Genomic DNA, 21,590 nt, shown 5'->3' with positions numbered 1-21,590 from the left:
CGGACGTTAGAGAGAGTCTTAAATATAATTAAACAAGAAAATAAGAGTTCTATAAATGACAAAATATTAGGAGAGTCCTAAATTTGAAAAATCGCTTCAATAACAGTCTTAAATTTATCATTATTTCCTTTTAACAATATAAATTCAATTTTTTAACTAACTAATCTATATATATAATGTTGCTTAATTTTTAAAATGTCCAAATTGTCGGATCGAGAGCGGTGGTAATTTGAATATATGTGAGAGTAAATGGATACTTGGGTCGGATTGTAGGTTGACTTGTCCATAAACATTTTTATCGTAATATTTTTTTCACAATTTTTTATATTATTACTCATGCAAATGAACAGATACATGTTAGTTTGAATAATAGTAAATAAATTAACATGCATTTAAGGTTTTTATTACTATTATGCTCAAATTTATTTCCTATTATATATAATATTATATGTAATGACATTAATAGTACTTAAATAAGGCTATGAAAAAAATTGTAGGTAAAAAATATATATATTATTTATAAATATTTAACATATATGAAAAAACCGTAGCTTGAGTACAACGTGTGATATCTAATAGAATAAGGTCGTGAGGCTAATAACGTTTTAAATCATTAAAAAATGTTAATAAATTTATTAATTAATATATATATATATAACACTATTTTATTTAAATAAGATATTTGAATAAATATATTTTTAAATAATTTTTTTTTTTAAAAAATCATCAAATAAAAAATCCAATTTTTAATCTGGGTGTTCCAAACAATGCATTTTTAATTTTTTTTATTTGTAGAGAAATAGTGTTTAATGAAAAAAAATGTATAATACGCTAATAGCAAGGAAAATGTAAATGGCCAACCTGAATGTTGAATCGAAGTCAATTGTTCAATCCGATGTTTTAGTGAGTCAAACCAAACTAGTTGACCATGAATAAATTTTAAAATATATAATTGAGTTGCAATTAAATACATGAATAGATATTTAAAAGTATAAATAATAAGATTATAAAGTTTTTCCCTTTAATGTTACTTTTATTTTATTTTATTTTATATATATCCGTGTTCATAAATTTCTTTGTAAGGTGTTTAAATAAGAATCAAACATTTTATTTAAAAATTATTTTGTGTTACTTAAATTATTTTAATGGAGTTTTATGTACACTGCATTATTCAGCAAAACTTTTTTTTATGAAGAAAATTATTTATTGAAATCGATCTTGTAAGTTGTAACCGATTAATAAATCAAAATCAATAATTTGATTTTTTTTTTACAACATATATGATTTAATTTTACATCTAGGTATACAAACTGAACCACACCATTTACACATTTAAATAATAAAATTTAATATACAATATTTCAAACGATGTCAAAAACTGAAGAAAAATAATTAAATTTGTCCAAAATATCAGACAAAAAAAGATCTTAATAGTATATTTGGTGACGTTATTGTATAGTAGTTATACTCTATATAATTTTAGTCAAGATATATTCTATTGGAAGAAGAATAAATAAAGTTTAATAACGAATAGGGTTGCGTTACGTAATGAAACATCAAACATATATTATATGGTTTTAAAATGACAAATAAAAATGCTGTTTTTGCACAATATACTTACTAAGTCGAAGTTTAAACAAGGACAAGCTTTTAATAACCAATTACATTACATTACATCACACCACCCACCCACCCATACATCAATTTATTGTTTTTTAAGTTTAATTATTATTCACTTTTAATATTTTATTAGATCTCTTATTTCATTGATTTATTTATTTATTTTAACTTATATTACAATTAAATGGTCAATTTAGTGGTATTTAACATTTTTTAATATAGTGGCTTCAGTATAAAAAGTTGTTTTGCATTTGTCGTATTCATTTTTTTTTAATGACAAAAGTCCCGTAAGTGCAATTATCATATTTTATATAAGCTTTAATTTTGAATATTTACCTAGTTTGATATTTGTGACTCCCCAAATATAGGCTTTCCATCCGTAGCTTAGCACATGTCGTGGACACATGGCAATACGGGAAATACATCGCGAGGTGACTCGATGTTCGATGCGTTTCAACATTAGTTTGCGTGCCTGGAGCTTTGAAATTAATTATGTAAAAATAATTAATTTTTGTTTAAATTTTAATAATTGGTTTGTGTGCCTAGGAGCATTGGTTTAAGAAAATCCTAAAAATATTAAAACATCATTTTCTGATCTTTCGGAATTATTTGAAGATGGATTCGGGTTTCAAAATTACAAAAAAAAATGAATTTTGAAAAGTGGAACCAAACAGGCCTTAGGACCCGAGTCCTAGGGTCTGGGTCTAGTTTGGTGGATTTGGGCTCGGTCTAGACCGGTGTGGTAGGGACCAGGGCTCGGGCACATGAGTCAAGGGACCGGAGGGCTCAGTCCTGGGTTCGGGAGGCTCAGTCCCAAACTCGAACTACTTGGTCATAGACCTAGGAGACTCGGTCCTGATCATTGGTCCTAGGGTTAGAGGTACTCGGTCATAGGGTTAGAAACATTGGTCTTAGGCTAAAAGAAGGCTCAGTCCTAAAGTTAAAAAACTCGGTCCTAGTCCTCGGTCCCAAGTCTTGGGTATTGGTCATGGGGCTCGATCCCTCCTCAAAAACATCGGTCGTCGTCCTCGGTCCTAGCTCAAGAACACAGGTCCTTAGTCTCGGTCCTGACTCAAGAATTTCAGTCCTCGGTCCGGACCGAAGATGCTCGGTCCTATTTCTTAGTCCCGGTCCTACAGGACTCGGTCTTAGGACCTTCATTTGGTTTGAAAAAAATTACAAATGCTTAACTTTTGATTTAGATCATGAAATCATGATCTGTAAGCTACAATTAGTTCATATGATCATGAATAACATAGGCCCTAACATAAATCGCGATTATGGGATCTTTACAAAGATCAATTTTTAAAAATTATTTTTAGGTCAAAATTTGAGATATTTTAAATTAGGCAATTTCAAGGCTTGATTTTTTATTCTATTAGCTTTGAAATGATAGATATAGTTGAATACAACTAAAACATTAACATCATTAAAACAGTTTTGAAGATTAAATTAAAATCTAAAATTTTCAAAAACACGGTTTGATCAAACATGATCAAAACGTTGCTACAGTCATTGACATGTTTCACAACTAATTGAATAAAAATAGATAAAACTCAAGAACACAAAATTTTAAACAATCCAGTTTTTAAACTTAATTTTTCAAAAATTTATTTCAAATTGATTTGATCTAATTTCTTTCAATAGAAAGTTCATACACTGTATAGGGATTGATTATATAAAAAGAAAACACATTAATAAGCCCTAGAACATATCAAACAAGAAAATTTTGAAAAAAATCAAACTTTCAATTACAAATCAAAATACAAAGATTATGGATTCATACCAACAGCTAGAAAACACTCCTTAGGTGTGTTGAAAGATTTCGAGAATCCTGGATCAAAGCTATGATCACTAGAGAGAGTTTTAATAAAAACCAATTCTTGGTCGGAATCTTCAAACCTTGATTCTTACTTTAATATGATGTAATTGTTTGATGTCTAGGTAGATGAACCCTTAGAGACTATTTATAGTCACTTAGGTCGGTCGGGGGAAGGTCAATTCAAGTCGGATTGGCCGATCGTCGATCTTATCCCTAATTTCTTATCCATTTGTGGCATTCTATTTCTAGTGCAAGGTGGTCAACCTAGCTATGGAACTATTATAGGCGATGACGAGGCGAAGATAAGGGCGAAAGAATCATCGGATAAGGTGGACAGATGGCGGAGATAACCCTTTTAGAAGAAACGTCCAACGACGATCGCGAATCCGGCGAGCGCTCCGTTCCAGCGAAGAAGAAGATCGAAATGTCGTTGTTTCGGTGGACGTAATTCGCATTCCATCCATGGTCAACGGCCTTGACTAACGGGGTTAGTCTATCCCGTTAGTTGTTCCGGTGTGGGCAAGCGCGTGCGACTTCGTTACATCCGGCTGTGTGGCGCGTTTTTGGACGTTGGATGATGCCTGGGTGCTCGTCTGATGGCTCAGGTTCCTGCTGCAAAAATTAAAAATAATTCCTACTATACAAGATTATCAAATTTAATTTTTATAAAAGAATTATTTGAAATTGATTTTTCAATCCTTTTTCACGTTTTTTTCCACCAAAAATTACACAAAAAATATTTCTATCAACATAATCAAAATTATGTTCATATTTTTATTTTTATTTTGGGTATTTTTGGGAATTTTGGATATTTATTTAATTATTTTTAAATCATAAATTACAAATAATTCATAATTAAATATTTTCAACCCTTCATTGGCTTAATTTGGGTAAAATAAATACAATACTTTAACTTCAAATTACTTTTGAATTTTTGAATATTTTTCATAATTATGGTTTAATTATTACAATAATTAACTCTAAATTCGGTTTTAATTCTTCTTTTATGTTATTTTGAATTTAAAATTTCAAAATATTGTTTTAATATTATTAAAAATAATAATATTTTTATAAAATATGGTAGGTCAAATTTTAATGCATACAATATTAAATATTAAATTTCTTTTTGTTTTTTAATTACATTTTTTTCATTTTCTTTTGAATTAAGAAAAATTAGAATAACACTCCCACAACCATGTTCCTAATTCCATGTAAAGTTTTTTTTAAAGTTATTTATCTAAGTTATAAAAACTCATTTTAATCAAAATTTCAAAAAATATAACCTCATTATTTAGTTCTTTATATTAGAATCATTTAAAAATTCAAATATTATGTAATTTCAAATTGTTAATATATTTTTTAAAAATGTTTATGTGCATTAAATATGATGAAAATCGTTTGAGGACAACAACAAAAGCATGACATAAATAAAAAATAAAGAACAAAACTAGAAAATAAAAAACGTTACTCAATAGATTATCGAACTCGTAAATTCTCGAGAATAATAATTATCTCCTGATGGACTGTATCGACTTTCCGAAATTAATCTAAAAAAACATCATAATAATAGTATTATGAATGATATACATCGGACGATTACGATTAGTGAAAATTTAACGATTTCTTTATAACTAGATAGTCAACTAAAAATAATTTAAATGGTAACCCAATTATGTATGCCTATAGACGGATCTATGTAGGGGCTCGGATGAACTGAAGCCAAATAAAAAAAAGTTTTTTTTACGGTAAAAATGTGATATTACCCTTAATGTTTTTTTTAAAAATTTCAATATAATTCATTATTTAATTATTAAAAAATGGTAAAACATACATTTATTCATTCGTTTATCTAAAATTTTCTCGTTATTTTTTAAATACACCCAAATTATAAATCATGGATCCATTTCATTCTCTCCTCTCATCTATTTCATCACTCAAATCATTAACTAGAATATTAAAATATCCTATATTTTAAATTATTATTTATTTATTTTTTTATATATATCAATATATTTTAAGTATTTTTACTTTAAAAAAAAAATATTTTCACTCAAAATCATCCACCATAAGAAGCTCTTGGTTATTTTAAAAATAGTAGTAAGTCAACCTTTGTTCATATCTTTTTACTTAAATAGAGCTTTATAATTGAAAGAAGGGGTTGCTAACTCCCTTTCAAAAAATTATTAGTTTCCAAAAATAAGTAAACAATCATTATTAATCATTTCATTTGTGATCAAATTAAAAATATATAAAGAATAAATTATTAAATTGGGACTTCCTTATTAGGGTAATAGGAATTTATTATTATTATTATTATTTACAATTTGAGATTCATTAAAGTTAAAATTATGCATTAACTATTTATATGGCATCTAATGTTTTATGAACTATTATTATCAGTTAAGTTTATCTTAGTAGGTAAAAGAGAAGTGATAAAGTGAGGGAATTTAGTGAGGGAATTTGGTGAGGGAATGACGTGGCATCACCTTCATTATTACCTTCATTGGTTGGAAAATGTAAAAATGGAAGGAAATAGAGAAATTATTTGATTTTTTCAGCGAATAAGATTATGCCATGTCATTCTTTCACCAAATTCCCTCACCTAATCATTTCTCGTAAGTAAAATTTTATTTTAATTAAATTATAAATAATATTTTATTAAAAATATTAAAAAATAGTTAATCTTAAATAGTAAATATTTTAATTTAAAAAAAATATATGATTTTACTTTAATAGAAAATGTTTTTATTTTTATCTTCTAGACAATACTTTTTTTTTGAGAAATGATTAGGTGAGGGAATTTGGTGAAGGAATTTGGTGAGGGAATGACGTGGCATAATCTTATTCGCTGAAAAAATTAAATAATTTCTCTCTTTTCTCTCTTTCCTTTCACTTTTACATTTTCCAACCAATGAAGGTGATGACACGTCATTCCCTCACTAAATTCCCTCACTCTATCACTCCTCTTTTTTTTTACCCTTTTGAACTAGTAATTTAAGTTTAACAAAACGTGGTAATAACAATTAAAAAAACAATAATAAGTCCACAAGATTTTAAATTATTTAGATAATTGAATTTGATACACATGAAAACAAAGGTTAGTATAGTCAATCTTTGTAAAAAAAAATCAACTGGATTGTCACATCGTACATTTTTAAACCCTCAATTTATAAACGATGTCCGGACAAGCGAATAAAGAGGGAATAAAGAGGGTTGATTCCCAAATTTTAAAGAATCAATAGTCAAAATCTTTAATTTGCAGCGTTTGAAAGCGTTAATACAATACCCTTGTTTGTTTGATATAACTTTAACAATAATAAAAATAGCCTACAATTTTTAATTTAAAATAAAATATCTTGAATATCACTTAACTCTGGATAAGTAGCCCATTTAACCATTGTACCAATAAAAAAACTAAAATAATCAAATAGTTTTTTTTTATAATAAAAACTACCAAAATCATGTAGTTTTTTCCTTCATACTCATATAGGTTCGTAATACGGGCCCTAATATGTATTTGGGCCACAAAATATTAAAATCAGCTAAATCTGGGCCATTATGATAATAAAAAATTAATATAATACTTTTAAGCCCGTTAGGGTGAATTTCAAAGAAGATGTCTCAGCAATCAGCATAAAAAAAATAAACAATAGTGGTATAAAGTTATGTAGGACTACAATGTCACTTACAAAATAAAAATAAAGAAACTAAACTGATTCTTATGTTCAATTTTAATGAGTTTAACTTTGTTAAGGGAATAAACTATGGTCTAAAAAGTATATGTGTTCTTTAAGAAAATAATCATTTTGTGACTCAATGTTAAAATAAAATAAGAAACTACATACCCAAGCCCTTATTTTACTTTATTTTGGGCCACAAAGCAATAAAGAGAAACTGAAACTGGCCCATTATAAAATGAAAAATTAGCATTATTAATTAAGGTCCTGTAAAAAAAATAATTAATTAAACAATAGTGATATAAATTATCACTTAAAAAATAATGAAATTAAAGTGTAAATGATATTAGAGTTTAGACTAAAATATATTATCTATTGAATGAGTAAAATATATATATAGGCAAATATACAATTAAGTGTTTTTTTTTATTGATGTTGTAATGTGTAAATGGTAACACTACAACAATTCATTGTTTTTATGATTTATTTAATTTATTGGAGGATTAAATTTTACATGTTATTAAGGTCTTTCATATTAACCAAAATTTCTAATTTTATATTAATTCAAGCTAAAACTTAGCTATCAGATATTCTTGATAAAAAAAAATTAGGGTTAACCAAAAAATATTAAATAGAAGAGTGATATGACTTTTACTGGTCACAATCTTTTTATTAAGGGAAATTTGAATAAGAGAGTTATTTCCAAATTTAGCATAGGCTAAATAATTTTTTTAAATATAAAATTTTCCTTATGCAAAAAGACTTTATTACCCTTAAATTAAAAAAATCAAAAATCATGTTAGTGGGTCTTTCAGTTTATTGTCTCCCCCCTTTCTCTCCCAACCGAACCTCCTCGTTTCAGTTTTCCCTTTTCTCCACCAACCTTCATCATAGCTGCGAACGATCCAACAAAACCAAGGAAACCGGGAAGCCTTGCCGGAACGTCTTCAACAGTCATGTTAGTTTCCGTTTCTTTTCCATCGTTTCATCACTGAAATGGAAGAATGTTTAGGGTTTCGTCGTTTAGAGTCTAGGGTGTAAGTTAGGTCGTTGATGAATGATTTTAGAACTTGGTTGATTGGTTTTACGGTGGTATATACATCTGACGAAGGCGACGATGCATCTGTCGCAGGCGACAGATGCACAGTCGCCTGCGACAGATGCACAATCGTCTGCGACAGCCTTCGACAGCCTGCAACAGTCTTCGACAGATGCATTTTAAACCCAAAATTATTCAGTCAGCCAATAAACTTAAACCCTAAACAATAAACACTAAAATCCTAAACCATTCTTCCATTTCAGCATGTGTGGAAAGTAAACGAAAGAAAACGGGAAAAACTAACCTTCAATGTTGGATTGTCGTTCGTTCTGCTTGGATCGTCGTCGTCGAGGAGGTGGAGGAGGCGGACAGTTGTCGGGGGCTCGGACAGTCGTCGGGGGTCGGGGGAGAGGTGGGGTTTCGTGGCTTGGATCGTCGTCGGGGAGAAGTGGGTCGTGGGCTTGGATCATCGTCGGGGAGGGGAGGAAGCTGTTTGGAAATATGAAAAGAGGAGAGGGAGGGAAAACTGAAGGGGAGAAAGGGACCGGGAGAAACGGAGAAAACTGTTTTTTTTTTTAATTTGAGGGCAAAAAAGTCTTTTTCATAGGCAAAATGTTAAATTTGAAAAAATTATTTGCCCTATGCTAAATTTAAAAATAACCCTCTCTCATGAAGGTTATTTCGTCAAATTTCCCTTTATTAAAGGGAGATTCAAAAGTTTCACGATATTTCTTAAACTTCTATAGTTATAAATAAAATAATAAATTTATGTTAATTTAATCAAATTAGCACAAATTTAGTTTCTAAGTTTTGTAATTAAATTATTAATAAAATTATTACACTCGATACAATTTGATACATCCATCATGTATCAGAAAAAAAATAAAAATAAATAAACTCAAGAAATGATAATATTGTTAGACTCTTGTCTTTAATGTATAAAAAACTTCTTTTATATTTGAATAATTTTCAAATAATAACATTTAATTAAATTAGTATTGTCAGCACCTTTAAAACTTTCACAAAATAATCAATTATTTTTATAATTTCAATATGAACAAATAGTTATTTAGAATTAATCAAACTTAAATTATTTAAATAATTTTGTTCAAAATAAAATTCTGAAAATTTAAATTGTTTAATAAAAATATTTTAAAGATATTAATATTAATAAAAAATAAATTATTTAAAAATGAAAATTTAATAATAATTAATTAAAAGTTTGATTGATTTATTAATGAAATAATATATGAAAATTAGTACAGTTATTAAGAGATTATTTAAAGAATTCAAACCCAGCAATTCCTACCAAATTCAAAAAATCTATTTATTTTGATTTTTTTCAAAACTAAGGGAACAAAATCAATGATAAACAAGTTCAAAGTTAGAAGTTAAAGGGCATATTTGAGTTTGTTTCCAATTTTAGGTACATTTATTTTATTCATTTTATATAAAAATTGTATTCATCCACATAAATACGTAATAAACACCATTATAAAATTAAGAAATTATCATTTTTGAGTTATTAAATATTTTTTGGAGTTAGGAAATACTAAAATAATAGTTTACTTGGCCTAGAAAATTCTTTCTCGATGAGGTAAGTGATTGCCACGTGTACGGTAATGAAGTATTCAAATGGGTCGGTAGTGGTGGGACCCGACGGCCAAGCTTACAAATGTGGATGTGGATGACAGCAGGACTTAACAGCCACGTGTCCATATTATGACGTTTGGGCGGTTCAAAAATTAAAAAAAAAAACGTGTTTTAAAATCGTCAAATTATTATTACCCCAAGAAAGATTTTTCCACCTATAAAATCACATTTCATTTAAAACCATTTTCATATATATTGTAAAACCCTAAATTATAAAAACAAATATTAGGAGGAATTGTGGAATATAAATCTAAACCCTAGATCCTAACTTTTATGAAAAAATTGGACATTAAGTTTATGATCACACTATAATAGGTTCAAAATTTTATTACTAATTTAAAAAATATATTTAATCACACAAAAATATCAATTCAATAAGTTAATAAAGTCTCCTTTATCAAATTATTCAAATAATAATGTCTACACTATTAAATAATAAAAGGGATAACGCAAGAATTAGTATAGGTCGGACAAAATTATTAACAAATAATTTCTTAAATTCCTGATGTTTTTTATTCAACTAAATATGAATGGTTTCTTGAGATGTCACAAAGTTTTTTATTTCATCTCTTAGCTCTGGTCAAAAATTAATTTTGTAAAAAAATATAAATTGAATAAATAAAAAAAATATTATAAACAGCTAATTCCATATATATTATATTTGTTACCTAGAAGTGGTTTGGCCGTTAACTCCATAATAATTTTAACATTTGAAAATGAGAAAAATACAAATTTTACTTTTACAACCATTTATTTTTAGCCATTAAAAGAATGAAATATTTAAATAGGAGTAAGCTAAAAGAAGGGTATGTAGTACATTAATGTGAAGTGAGAAGTTTGTTTCCTCTTTCTTTAAGAGGTGGGGATATTATTACATAAAATCATTTATTTTATTTATTCTTATAAATATAAATAATATTTGTTAGTGACATAGTAACAGCAATAAACTTTAAATATTGCTGCTCAAATTAAAAGTAATTATAAATGAAAGTCTTCAAATTAAAATATTATTTAGTTGGAATTATTAATTATTTAAATAATTTTAATATAATTAAATATTATTTTATTTTTTCATTCATTAAATCACTTAATTTATTAATCAAAATATTAAAATATTTTTCATTCAAAACTTTATCATTATATATAAATATCGTTTAAAAAAATAAAAAATAAAAATCACTAATTTTTCAAACAACTCATAAAAAGAAAGTTAATATATATATATTCTATATTATTTTATTACATTTTCATTAGTTTTTTTATCTAATTATTTTATTTAAAATAAATAAAAAGAATATAAGGTAAAGAAACATAATATAAACATTACTTTCTGAATATATATTATTTTTAATGAAATAATTATAAATTATTTACATGAAAATGAGTTGTTTTTCAAACATAATGTTGATACATGTGACAGATATACCTCAATATGATAACTATATAAATAATTATTATAATTAAATAAAACTTCATTTAATGTCACATGAATCCAATTATAAGGGGACCAATTGATAATATTGCAAAATTGAAGGACCCCTCCCACCATTTTAAAAATAAAAAATAAATAAAAATGAGATAGAGCATATGGGTTGTGGGGCCATTACTGTTTTGCGCCAATCATGGTAAGGTGATTTAATTTATAAGGCAAAGAGGAGTTGTAGTGGCTCATAAATAATTGATTAATTAATAGAATATCTTAATTTAATTAATTTGTATACTATCATAATCTACATTATCTATATGTTATATGTTTGGGTAGTTGTGATTGTGAATAAAACGCATTATCGCATAATCATATATCATCATTATCATTAATACATTACATGTAAACAATAATGTATTCTTACTACTATTAATTATATCAACCAAATGAAGGGTTAAATTGGATTTCTTATTTGAGAACAATACATATTTTAGACCTCTTTTTTTTTTATTTTGTAATTTTATATATTTATTATTAAAATTATACAAAAACAAGACACAGCGCAAGGTTTAACTGTTTCGAACGCCATTAATGTATCATATACGTGATATTTTTAAATAAATAAATAAATAAAGTTATATATATCACTAATTTATCTACCGAATTTCAACGAACGAGAATTTTAACTAGCAATTCTTTAAAATTCGATAGTCAAAACTCTTAATTCTTTGAAATTCTATAGTTAAATTAGTGATATAAATTTATTTATTTATTTATAAATGTCACGTATATAATATGTTAACGACCGCTTAAAGCAGATAAGTCACAACATCATTTTATATAATTTTAATAATAATAATAACTCTCTAATTTCACAACTTAACCAATAATATTCCACATAATTATAGGAATTTTATTGGATATTAATCTGATTATTCCTTCAAATTATTTTGATAAAATAATAAATAATTCATAACAAATGTATGTAGGCTTCATTCATTCATTGTTTTGTTTAGGATATCGAAAATTGAAATTGCAGAACTGAATAGTGAACCGGCAATGGCCCACGCATGCAAAAAGACAAACCGGCCCGGTGAACCCGGTTTGTTACTTTAGAAGAGTGAAATGAAAAAAATAAAAGTGGTCCCCCCATCCGACACCACTACAAGACGAGGATATTGCCTGTTGGGCCATGTGATCGATCTTTCCAGGCTGACCGCTTTCCTCAACGGTCATAAAACGGCTCGATTTTTCATCTCTCTCTTTCTTTATACACCCGTTATTATATAACCCGGCCAACTTCAATGAGACCGTTGCACCTTAAACTTTTAATTAGTGGATAATTGTGAATTATAAATTGATTAAAAAAAAAGTATATTCTTGTAAAAGAAAAAGACAATATAAAAGTAAACATATTATTACACTGGCTCTACCAACTATAGTAGTGCTAATGACGGGCCCTAGGGATTGTGATATCCATAAGCGTTTGTTATTATTTTTATTAAATTTAATAGTGTTTAGATGGTTAAAATAATTTTGTTAATATATAGGATTATAATTTATTGGTGTTTTTATTTTTTTGATTTTGTGAAAAGTTGAACCGACGAAATAATTATAAATCGAATGAACTCGTTTATAATTTTATGTAATCGGGTCAACGGTTTAATAATAAAAAACTATTTTGATAATTCTTTTTAATTGAGGTAATTTTAGCTTAGTGTTATAACCATATGTTTTTTTTAAGATTATTTTAATTTAATTAATATTTTAAGTTAAATAATTAAATTATGTAGTGATTTAAAAATAAACTCAAATAATTTATTTACATAAATATTTTTCTTGACGGATAAAGAGTTTAAAAACTGACCAAACAGTTGAAATGATTTTTTTTTTTAAATCTATCAAATTGAGTCACTTTTGAGTTTTTTTTAAAAAAAAATCAAACATAATTTTATCAATCAAATTACTAAATTATATTTTTTATTTATTTAAAAAATTATTTTATCATTATATATTACTGCCCTTTAATATTTTAAAAAACACAACTTAAATTATCACTGATCAATATTTTAAAAATTATTTAAAAACACCTATTCTACCAGCTCTAAATCAGATTTCTAATAAATCCTGAAGATTCTTACTTAATTAATAATTCAAATTGACAGTCAAAATTAATGTTTAAAATAATCGTATTATTTAAAACACCTATTTTCTAGCTAGCTCTAAGTCATATTTCTAGTAAATTCTTATGAATTTTACTTAATTAATAATTCAAATTGACAGTCAAAATTAATCATTAATTGTTAATTATGTTATATATACATAACATACCCACTCCAGATCATACCTTTACTTAATTTAAATTAAAAGATTAGGTAGAAGAATATATTGAAATGAAGAACCCATAAGTAAGAAGCCGTAACAATAAAACAAGTTTAATATAATATAATATAATAATATATCTTCATTATTATTAATATTATTATTAAATAAATATAAAATTTCAGACACTCTGTAGAAGATGATAAGGACAAATCAACCAAACCTTCTCTCTTCTACCCCTTTCCAGAACATACTCGCTGCCTTCTTTCTCTCTCTATTTTCTCTCTCTACCTCCATTAATTTACTGTAATTTTCTTCTTTTTACTCTCTTTTCTCTCGTGTTTCTTGTTTTCAGCATAATGGTAATAATGGGTTTTTTAGAAATTCCAAATTTTGAATTTAAAGAATCCATTTTTCTCTCTCTCATTACTGTAACTTTTCATCTATAAAGTCATCCCTACCATCACCCTTTTCTCTCCACTAAACCAGAAGCGTGCTAAAGTAGCAATCTTGATTCTTGAATTTGTGTTTGTGTGAGAGAGAGAAAGAGAGAGATTCAATGGAGCAGAAAGAAGAAGATGTTAGACTCGGAGCTAACAAATTCTCCGAACGACAACCAATCGGAACCGCCGCTCAAACCGACAAGGACTACAAGGAGGCGCCGCCGGCTCCTTTCTTCGAACCCGGCGAACTCAGTTCATGGTCTTTCTACAGAGCTGGAATCGCCGAATTCATAGCCACTTTCCTTTTTCTTTACATAACTGTGCTGACTGTAATGGGTGTTTCACGAGCACCCAATAAATGTGCTTCAGTTGGTATTCAAGGTATCGCTTGGGCGTTTGGAGGCATGATCTTTGCACTTGTTTACTGTACCGCCGGAATTTCAGGTAAAATAAACATAACCCACTAATTTAATCTTGTTTTTTTGTAAATGGGTATTGATAATTATTTGAAATGACTGATTATCAGGAGGGCATATAAATCCTGCTGTGACATTTGGGTTGTTCTTGGCAAGGAAACTTTCTTTGACTAGAGCTATCTTCTACATAGTGATGCAAACCCTAGGAGCTATTTGTGGTGCTGGAGTTGTTAAAGGGTTTCAACCAAATCTTTATGAAACACTCGGTGGTGGTGCTAATGTTGTGGCTCATGGTTATACTAAAGGAAGTGGACTTGGTGCTGAAATAATCGGTACTTTTGTTCTTGTTTACACCGTTTTCTCTGCAACTGATGCTAAAAGGAGTGCCAGAGATTCTCATGTTCCTGTAAGTAGTTTTCTAGATATAAAGATTTGATCTTTTGTTGTTTAAATTGTTGGGTTTTAACTTGGATGGATGGGTGCAGATTTTGGCGCCGTTGCCTATTGGGTTTGCTGTGTTTTTGGTACATTTGGCGACTATTCCGATCACCGGAACTGGGATTAATCCGGCGAGGAGTCTTGGAGCTGCGATCATCTACAACAAGGATCATGCTTGGGAGGATCATTGGATATTCTGGGTAGGACCATTTATTGGAGCTGCACTTGCTGCTATGTATCATCAGATTGTGATTAGGGCTATTCCATTCAAGTCCAGGGGATGATGATGATTGGATCAAGATTCGAGATGAAGATTAATTTCCTTTTTAATTTATTATTATTATTATGTATCTTCTTTTATGTTCTTGTTTGATTAATGAGTGGATTGAGACACACCACTAGTTTGATGTGTATGATCTTAATTATTATGATTATGTAAGAAGGAATGGGAGTGTAAATTATGAAGTTTAAATTTGAAATCTTTTTATTATGTTTATAATTAATTAAACACTAAAAAAATTAATACAATGATCTTAAAAAACAAGAACAAAAACAAAAGATTATTGAATATGCTAGGTTAAATGAGTTGTTGATGTTATGGAAGGCTTATTTAAAAGCTAATAAACAAACCTAGTTGGGGATAAGGTTTTGGGAAACACAACCTTATCTGTTTGTTGATGAGTGAGTATATTAATATATATTTGTATCTATTAGATTATTTATTATTATTATTTGAGGGTAGGTTAACTTAGTTTAATTATTATTATTTTTGAATTAAAGATAATTAGTTAATTGGGTTTGAAGTCATTAAGGATAAAATTTCATTTTCTATAACTTTAAATAACATTAATTTAAAATTTTAAGATTTGAAAAAAGTATTTGAAATCTAAAATAAATAAATAAAAAATAATAAAAAAATGTTTGAATGTCTACTTTTGAAGTGTTATTTGACCAAACTAATATCGTTTCACCTAAAAAAATTTTTTTATGTAAAAAGGAAACTAACTCGTTTGATGTTTGTTTTTCTTGAGTTTTTTTTTTTTTTTTTTTTTTTTTTTTTTTTTTTTTTTTTTTATAAAAACATAATTGTTTCATATAGTTATGAATGAATGGAATAATTTGATACTAATCTTTTTAATAAAAAATTCAAACTAACAAATCAAAGAAAAATACAAGGCTACTTTTATCCTTACAAATTTGAGGGATGAAATTAGGCATATGGAAAAGGGAAATTATGATAATTATTTAGTTTTAAGATTTTTTTTTACTATCATCTACCAAGTTTGGTTTTGGAGAATGACAGTTGGGCACCGATACTTTCTAAAAAGAAAATTAAATTATTAAGAAGAATTCCTTTTGAATTTATTATTATGTATCTTTTTATGTCCTTGTTTTGGATTGAGACACACCACTAGCTTGATGTAAGACCTTCATTATTGGAAGTGTAAATTCTACATTTAAATGTGAAATCTTTTTATTATATTACAATTAAACACAAAAAAAAATAATACTAGATTATTTGAGTATACTAGATTAAATGAATTGTGATAAAATTTGGTTTAAATGAATTGATAAGATAATGTTATGCAAGGCTTTATTTAAGCTAATAAACAAACCCATTAGGGGATAAGATTTTGGGAGACGCAACCTTATCTGTTTCATTGATGTCGTATGCTTATCTTTTTATACTATTAGATTATTAATTATTATTATTATTTTAAAATAACTCATATAATAAATAATAAAGTGCAGTATAATGTGGTTATTTCAATGCTACCCGTATAAGTAGTGCATTAATCTATTAAGAAAGCGGCACATGTACAAAGAGAAAAAATAAATAAATAAAGGAGGTGATGTTTCACTTTTGTATATGTGTCATTTCAGAAGTAGAATTAACCGTATAATGTTTATCAGATTCCAACAATTTCGCATATTTTTTACCCAACTTTTTATTATTGAATAACTATCAAAGTTGTCAGTTGAAAAGTTAAATAATCTACCACATAATTATATACAAAGTGTCTCAAAGTTGAGAAAAAGTTATTTCGATTAAATTTTCATCAATGATTGAAAAATGTATTCTCTTGAAATCAATTATGGTGTGTAGAGTAATTATTAAAAATTCTTAGTTGTAACATATATTGTTTTAGTGTGACTAAAATTCGAAAGATGGTTTAGTGGTTGTAAAAGATCTATATAACGGTTGCGTGATTGAAAACATCTTAATTATATAGGGTGTCTCGTAAGAATTTTATGACATTATAAAAAAAAATTATATTATGATAAGTCGTTGTCGTATTATTATAAGAATGTTAAATTGACGACTCACTTACTTTTGAATTGTCAATGATGTCTATTATATAAAGTTTTTTTGTGGGGGTATGATTGAGATTCACTAAGTGATATCCGAGTCTTCGGTATTTGTTATAAAGTTTAGATTAATGCGACTGATATGACAATAATATATATTTGTGTTATAATTTTGATTATTTTATGGTGGACTATCTAGTTGGAGAGAAATCGTCGAAGTTTCAATGATCGTACTCGTTCGATGTGTATTATTCATGATGTTTTCTTATATTCATTATAATATATTCATTATAAAATGTAGGTAGAGTAGGTTCTTCGTTCTTCTTAAAATCAATAAATTTGATAATCTATCGGGTAACGTGTTTATAATTCTTTTACATAATTTTTTATGTCATATTTTATCATTGTTTTTAAAATATTTTTATTAAATATACATAAATCATAAAAAATTTAAAATCAAATCTAGATAAAAAAAAATTATATATTTCTTTTAACTTGATATAAAAATTTATTAATTTATACTTTTTTTTTTCTAATGGTTTAAAAGAGTTTTATATAATTCAATAATATATATGTATTTTTTTTTTAATAAATGAAAACAAATTCACTCTCTTCTAATACTAATCTATGTATTTTCTTCTTATATATATATATATATATTTTCATGTCTCTTATCATTTCTAATATAAATGGAGTGACATTTAAAAAAAATAAAAAAATAAATGAACATAGAAGGTAGTTAATGATCACATTCGCTAAACAAACATAACATCTAGAGACAGACAAGGAGTAATAACCGCAGTTCTCTTTCTCGTCCGTGTTCTGTTGTCTGTCTGAGAAACAAAACTAATTAAAAAAAGATGTGGATTTTAGGAAGAAAAGGGGCATCTGGGTTTTCTGCTCGATCCACGGCTGAAGAAGTTACTCAAGGGATTGATGGAACTGGTCTCACTGCCATCGTTACAGGTTTATTATGTTTTTCATGATTCATTTGATCGATCGATCATTTATTAGAATTAGAAAACCCAATATTCGTTTTGATTGAATATTAGACATTTTGGTTGGTTGGAAAGATTAGGAATCTCAATTTCCTTTATTAGGTTTCCTTCCAATCTGTTCTTGCATCTTCTCGGTTACTTTACCTTGTTGTAGCTTTAAGTGTTGAGAAGTTTTGATTTATCACGTCAAGTGTTGGCCCTGTGTATTGCCATGTGAAACTGTTTCCTTCTTTTGCACTTTTCCTGGTAAAAACTCTGATCTTGTTTTGTCCAAGAGCCTTTTGCAATTTCAGTATACCACTTCTTCTCTGCCATCTTCACTCTTCCTTTACAGTCAGATATAAGATATGCAGACTTTTCTTCAAGAACCTAATAGACTGAAATGGAATATGAACCATAATTAATACATATAATGGATGACTCTAGATTGAACCAACTATGCTAGGGTTTTGTGTGAGATTTGTTTCTAATGAGAGTCTTTTTCAAACGATGAAATGATGTTTCTTGATTGTATATTTCTTGAGAAAAACCCATTAGGGCGGATCTGATTATACAAGGAAAAGTGAAACATAAAACAAGATTTAATCAACACATGAAAATAGAAAGAAAGAATGTCATCTGGCCCTTGTTCCTCGACTTGATTGTATATTTCTGTTCTCCGTTTAGCTTTTGTATGGTGACTGATTTTGCTTTTTTTCCTTTTTCTTTTGATCTCAGTGTAAGAGTTGAGTTCTTGCGCGTTATTTGTTGTACTTGTTCCTGTGGAAGATGCAATCTTTCTGTTTTCGGCATATTTTAATTTGTCCTAGGTTCGATTTTCATTAAGAATACCCCGACTGAAGTGGGGGATCATGGTTGAGGGGGTTTCCCTAGAATAAACCCTTGTTTTCAAAAAGAAAAAAAGTAATTCCTTTGGCAAAAGGTTTATTTGGAGCAAGAAGACTAAGATGCAATTTTGGGGTAGTGTAAAATTAGTAGCCGGTTTGAAAATAACTTCAGAAGTTGTTTTGTTTCATAAGTTATGAATGATCTCATTTCCATGATTCTTGGAATAATCTAATTTCATGATCAGGGGCATCCAGCGGGATTGGGGAAGAAACAGCCCGTGTCCTGGCCTTACGTGGAGTCCATGTTGTGATGGCAGTTAGGAATGTGGAAACTGGTCGGAAAATTAAAGAAGAGATATTGAAAAATGTACCAAATTCTAAAGTCGATGTTATGGAGTTGGATCTTAGCTCTTTCGCGTCTGTAAGGAAATTTGCTTCCGAATACAAATCCTCAGGACTTCCGCTAAACCTTCTCATGTAAAATTTGAGATTTAAGAATTTTCATTTCTTCTGCTGTTTTTTTGTTCATTGAAGTGCTTTTGTTTGTCTTAAAGTAATAATGCAGGCCTTATGGCTCCTCCTTTCAAGCTTTCTCAAGACAAAATTGAACTGCAGTTTGCCACCAATCATCTAGGTTGATTACTCAAATTGACCAATAACATTTTAAATATATTTTTACGCTGATAATCATTTACAGGTCATTTTCTATTAACGAATAATCTGCTGGAGACGATGAAAAATACAGCACGAGAGAGCCAAAGGGAAGGAAGGATTGTCAATGTTTCTTCTTTAGGTCATCAGTTTGTTTATAGTGAAGGAATCCGTTTCGATAAAATCAATGACGAGTCAAGGTAACATATAATCAACTTTTTTTAATTTGTTCTTTTTTCTTATTAATCTATTATGACTGTTTTGGTTTTGTCAGTTACAATAGTATATTTGCTTATGGACAATCAAAGCTTGCCAACATTTTACATGCTAATGAACTAGCAAGGCTCTTTAAGGAAGAAGGTGTGGAGATAACTGCTAATTCTCTTCATCCTGGATCGATTTCGACAAACCTTCTTCGCCACCACAGCTTTATTGATGGTAAGAGGCCTAATCTCAAATCTGCAGGATTTTAAAAATAAATAAATTTGGGTTCTTGATGTTAACTTGTTATTGCAGGATTGGTTAACATGGTTGGGAAATATGTACTGAAGAATGTTCCTCAGGTTCTTGGATTGTTCGCAAAATTGTTTCAGAAACAGGTTTTGATTTGATTATACATATTGATTTTGTTAAGTTTACGTTTGTTTGAAGGGGGCGGCTACAACATGTTATGTGGCGTTGAATCCTCAAGTGAAGGGCGTAACTGGAAAATATTTCTCTGACAGCAATATAGCCGAACCGAGCTCTCTGGCTAAAGACGGTGAATTGGGAAAGAAGTTGTGGGAGTTCAGCCTCAGCTTTTCCAAACTCTAATGATGATGATGATGATTTGGATTTGGATGAATTTGCAGGTGTTCATCTCTTTCTCTTTGGATTCTGTGTCTACTATGTAGTTTTAGTACTGAAACTAAGTTGATTTTGTTTTTGTATCATATAAATTATGGGCTTACTTTGTGTGTTGCTATATTCCTGTCTTAGAAAGTGTTACTAATGTGGATTTTATCTTTTTTTTACTTGAATAAAGTCATAGATGGTTTGTTTATGGGATTGAATTGTTTAATAGAAAAATGTTGATCTCTTTGACTTTAAATGTATAATTTTGTTCTTCTAATAAACATCATAGTGAAAAGTAAAGAATTACAAGATTGAAGAAATGAAATTCTGATTATCCAATTCTAATAAGAGAGAATTTAGCAACATTGGATGAAAAGTTATCAATGAAGAATTTTTGACATCTAATCAATTGAAAAAGAAATGATTTCATCTCGCTTTAACGCAACATTTGTTTGATATAGAATCTCCTTCAATTTTAATTGGATACACCACTAAAAGTTGCTGACTTTTGAATCAAATGGATTGAATCGAGCTCTAACAATAAAATCGCGGACGACTGAAAATCAATTTTATTCATCATTTGGTGGATAATTTGGAAAGAAAGAAATATAAGAGTTTTCGAAAGAAAAAATATGGATACGAGCGTCTTAAAGGATTTATGTTACACGCGTTCGCCTCAATCCGATATAAAGAGGCTCGTACATAATGAAAATTTTTCGATCTTATTAACATTTAAAATTCTTTCGTTGTTTTCTTATTTATTGTTTTGTTTTTTTCCTTCCATTTTGTAATGTTTGAACGCATCTTGCACGCATCTTGCGCTATTTTTAATAAATTTTTTTTTTTTTAAAAATAAATAAAATAAAATTGAGTATGAGAAGAAACTTGATAAAATTCTCTATATGAGAATAAGAAATTTCTTATTAATTCTCTATATGATAACATTATTGGGAAATGAAAAAATAGCTGTTTTTTTGACAAATAATATTTTTACATGTTCTTGAGAATATTTTTTGTTTCTCCTTCGGAATGCGACTAATCTCCACAAGTTAAGCACATAACATGCAAACACATCCATCCAACCAATTTAATTTAAACGTGCCTGACAGACTCG

The 21,590-nt window shown here is 28.1% G+C and overlaps 2 protein-coding genes across 2 annotated transcripts; both read left to right on the top strand.

Moving 5' to 3' along the window:
* Positions 1–14,035: 14,035 nt before the first annotated feature.
* On the top strand, positions 14,036–15,346 carry LOC124925857 (aquaporin PIP1-3). Its single transcript, XM_047465974.1, has 3 exons — positions 14,036–14,446; positions 14,529–14,824; positions 14,904–15,346. Exons 1-3 carry the CDS (start codon positions 14,119–14,121, stop codon positions 15,138–15,140), a joined length of 861 nt encoding a protein of 286 aa, XP_047321930.1. The 5' UTR covers positions 14,036–14,118; the 3' UTR covers positions 15,141–15,346.
* A 2,613-nt stretch (positions 15,347–17,959) lies between these two features.
* LOC124925492 (short-chain dehydrogenase TIC 32, chloroplastic-like) lies at positions 17,960–20,746 on the top strand. Its single transcript, XM_047465505.1, has 7 exons — positions 17,960–18,132; positions 19,237–19,468; positions 19,546–19,625; positions 19,689–19,842; positions 19,917–20,080; positions 20,159–20,205; positions 20,294–20,746. The coding sequence occupies exons 1-7, from the start codon at positions 18,027–18,029 to the stop codon at positions 20,453–20,455; spliced, it is 945 nt and encodes a 314-aa protein (XP_047321461.1). The 5' UTR covers positions 17,960–18,026; the 3' UTR covers positions 20,456–20,746.
* Positions 20,747–21,590: the final 844 nt, after the last annotated feature.

This window comes from Impatiens glandulifera, chromosome 2 (assembly GCF_907164915.1).
Source record: "Impatiens glandulifera chromosome 2, dImpGla2.1, whole genome shotgun sequence".
NCBI classification, from domain to species: domain Eukaryota; kingdom Viridiplantae; phylum Streptophyta; class Magnoliopsida; order Ericales; family Balsaminaceae; genus Impatiens; species Impatiens glandulifera.
Note: the sequence above shows the minus strand (reverse complement) of the source record. Positions and strands in the feature narration are given on the sequence as shown.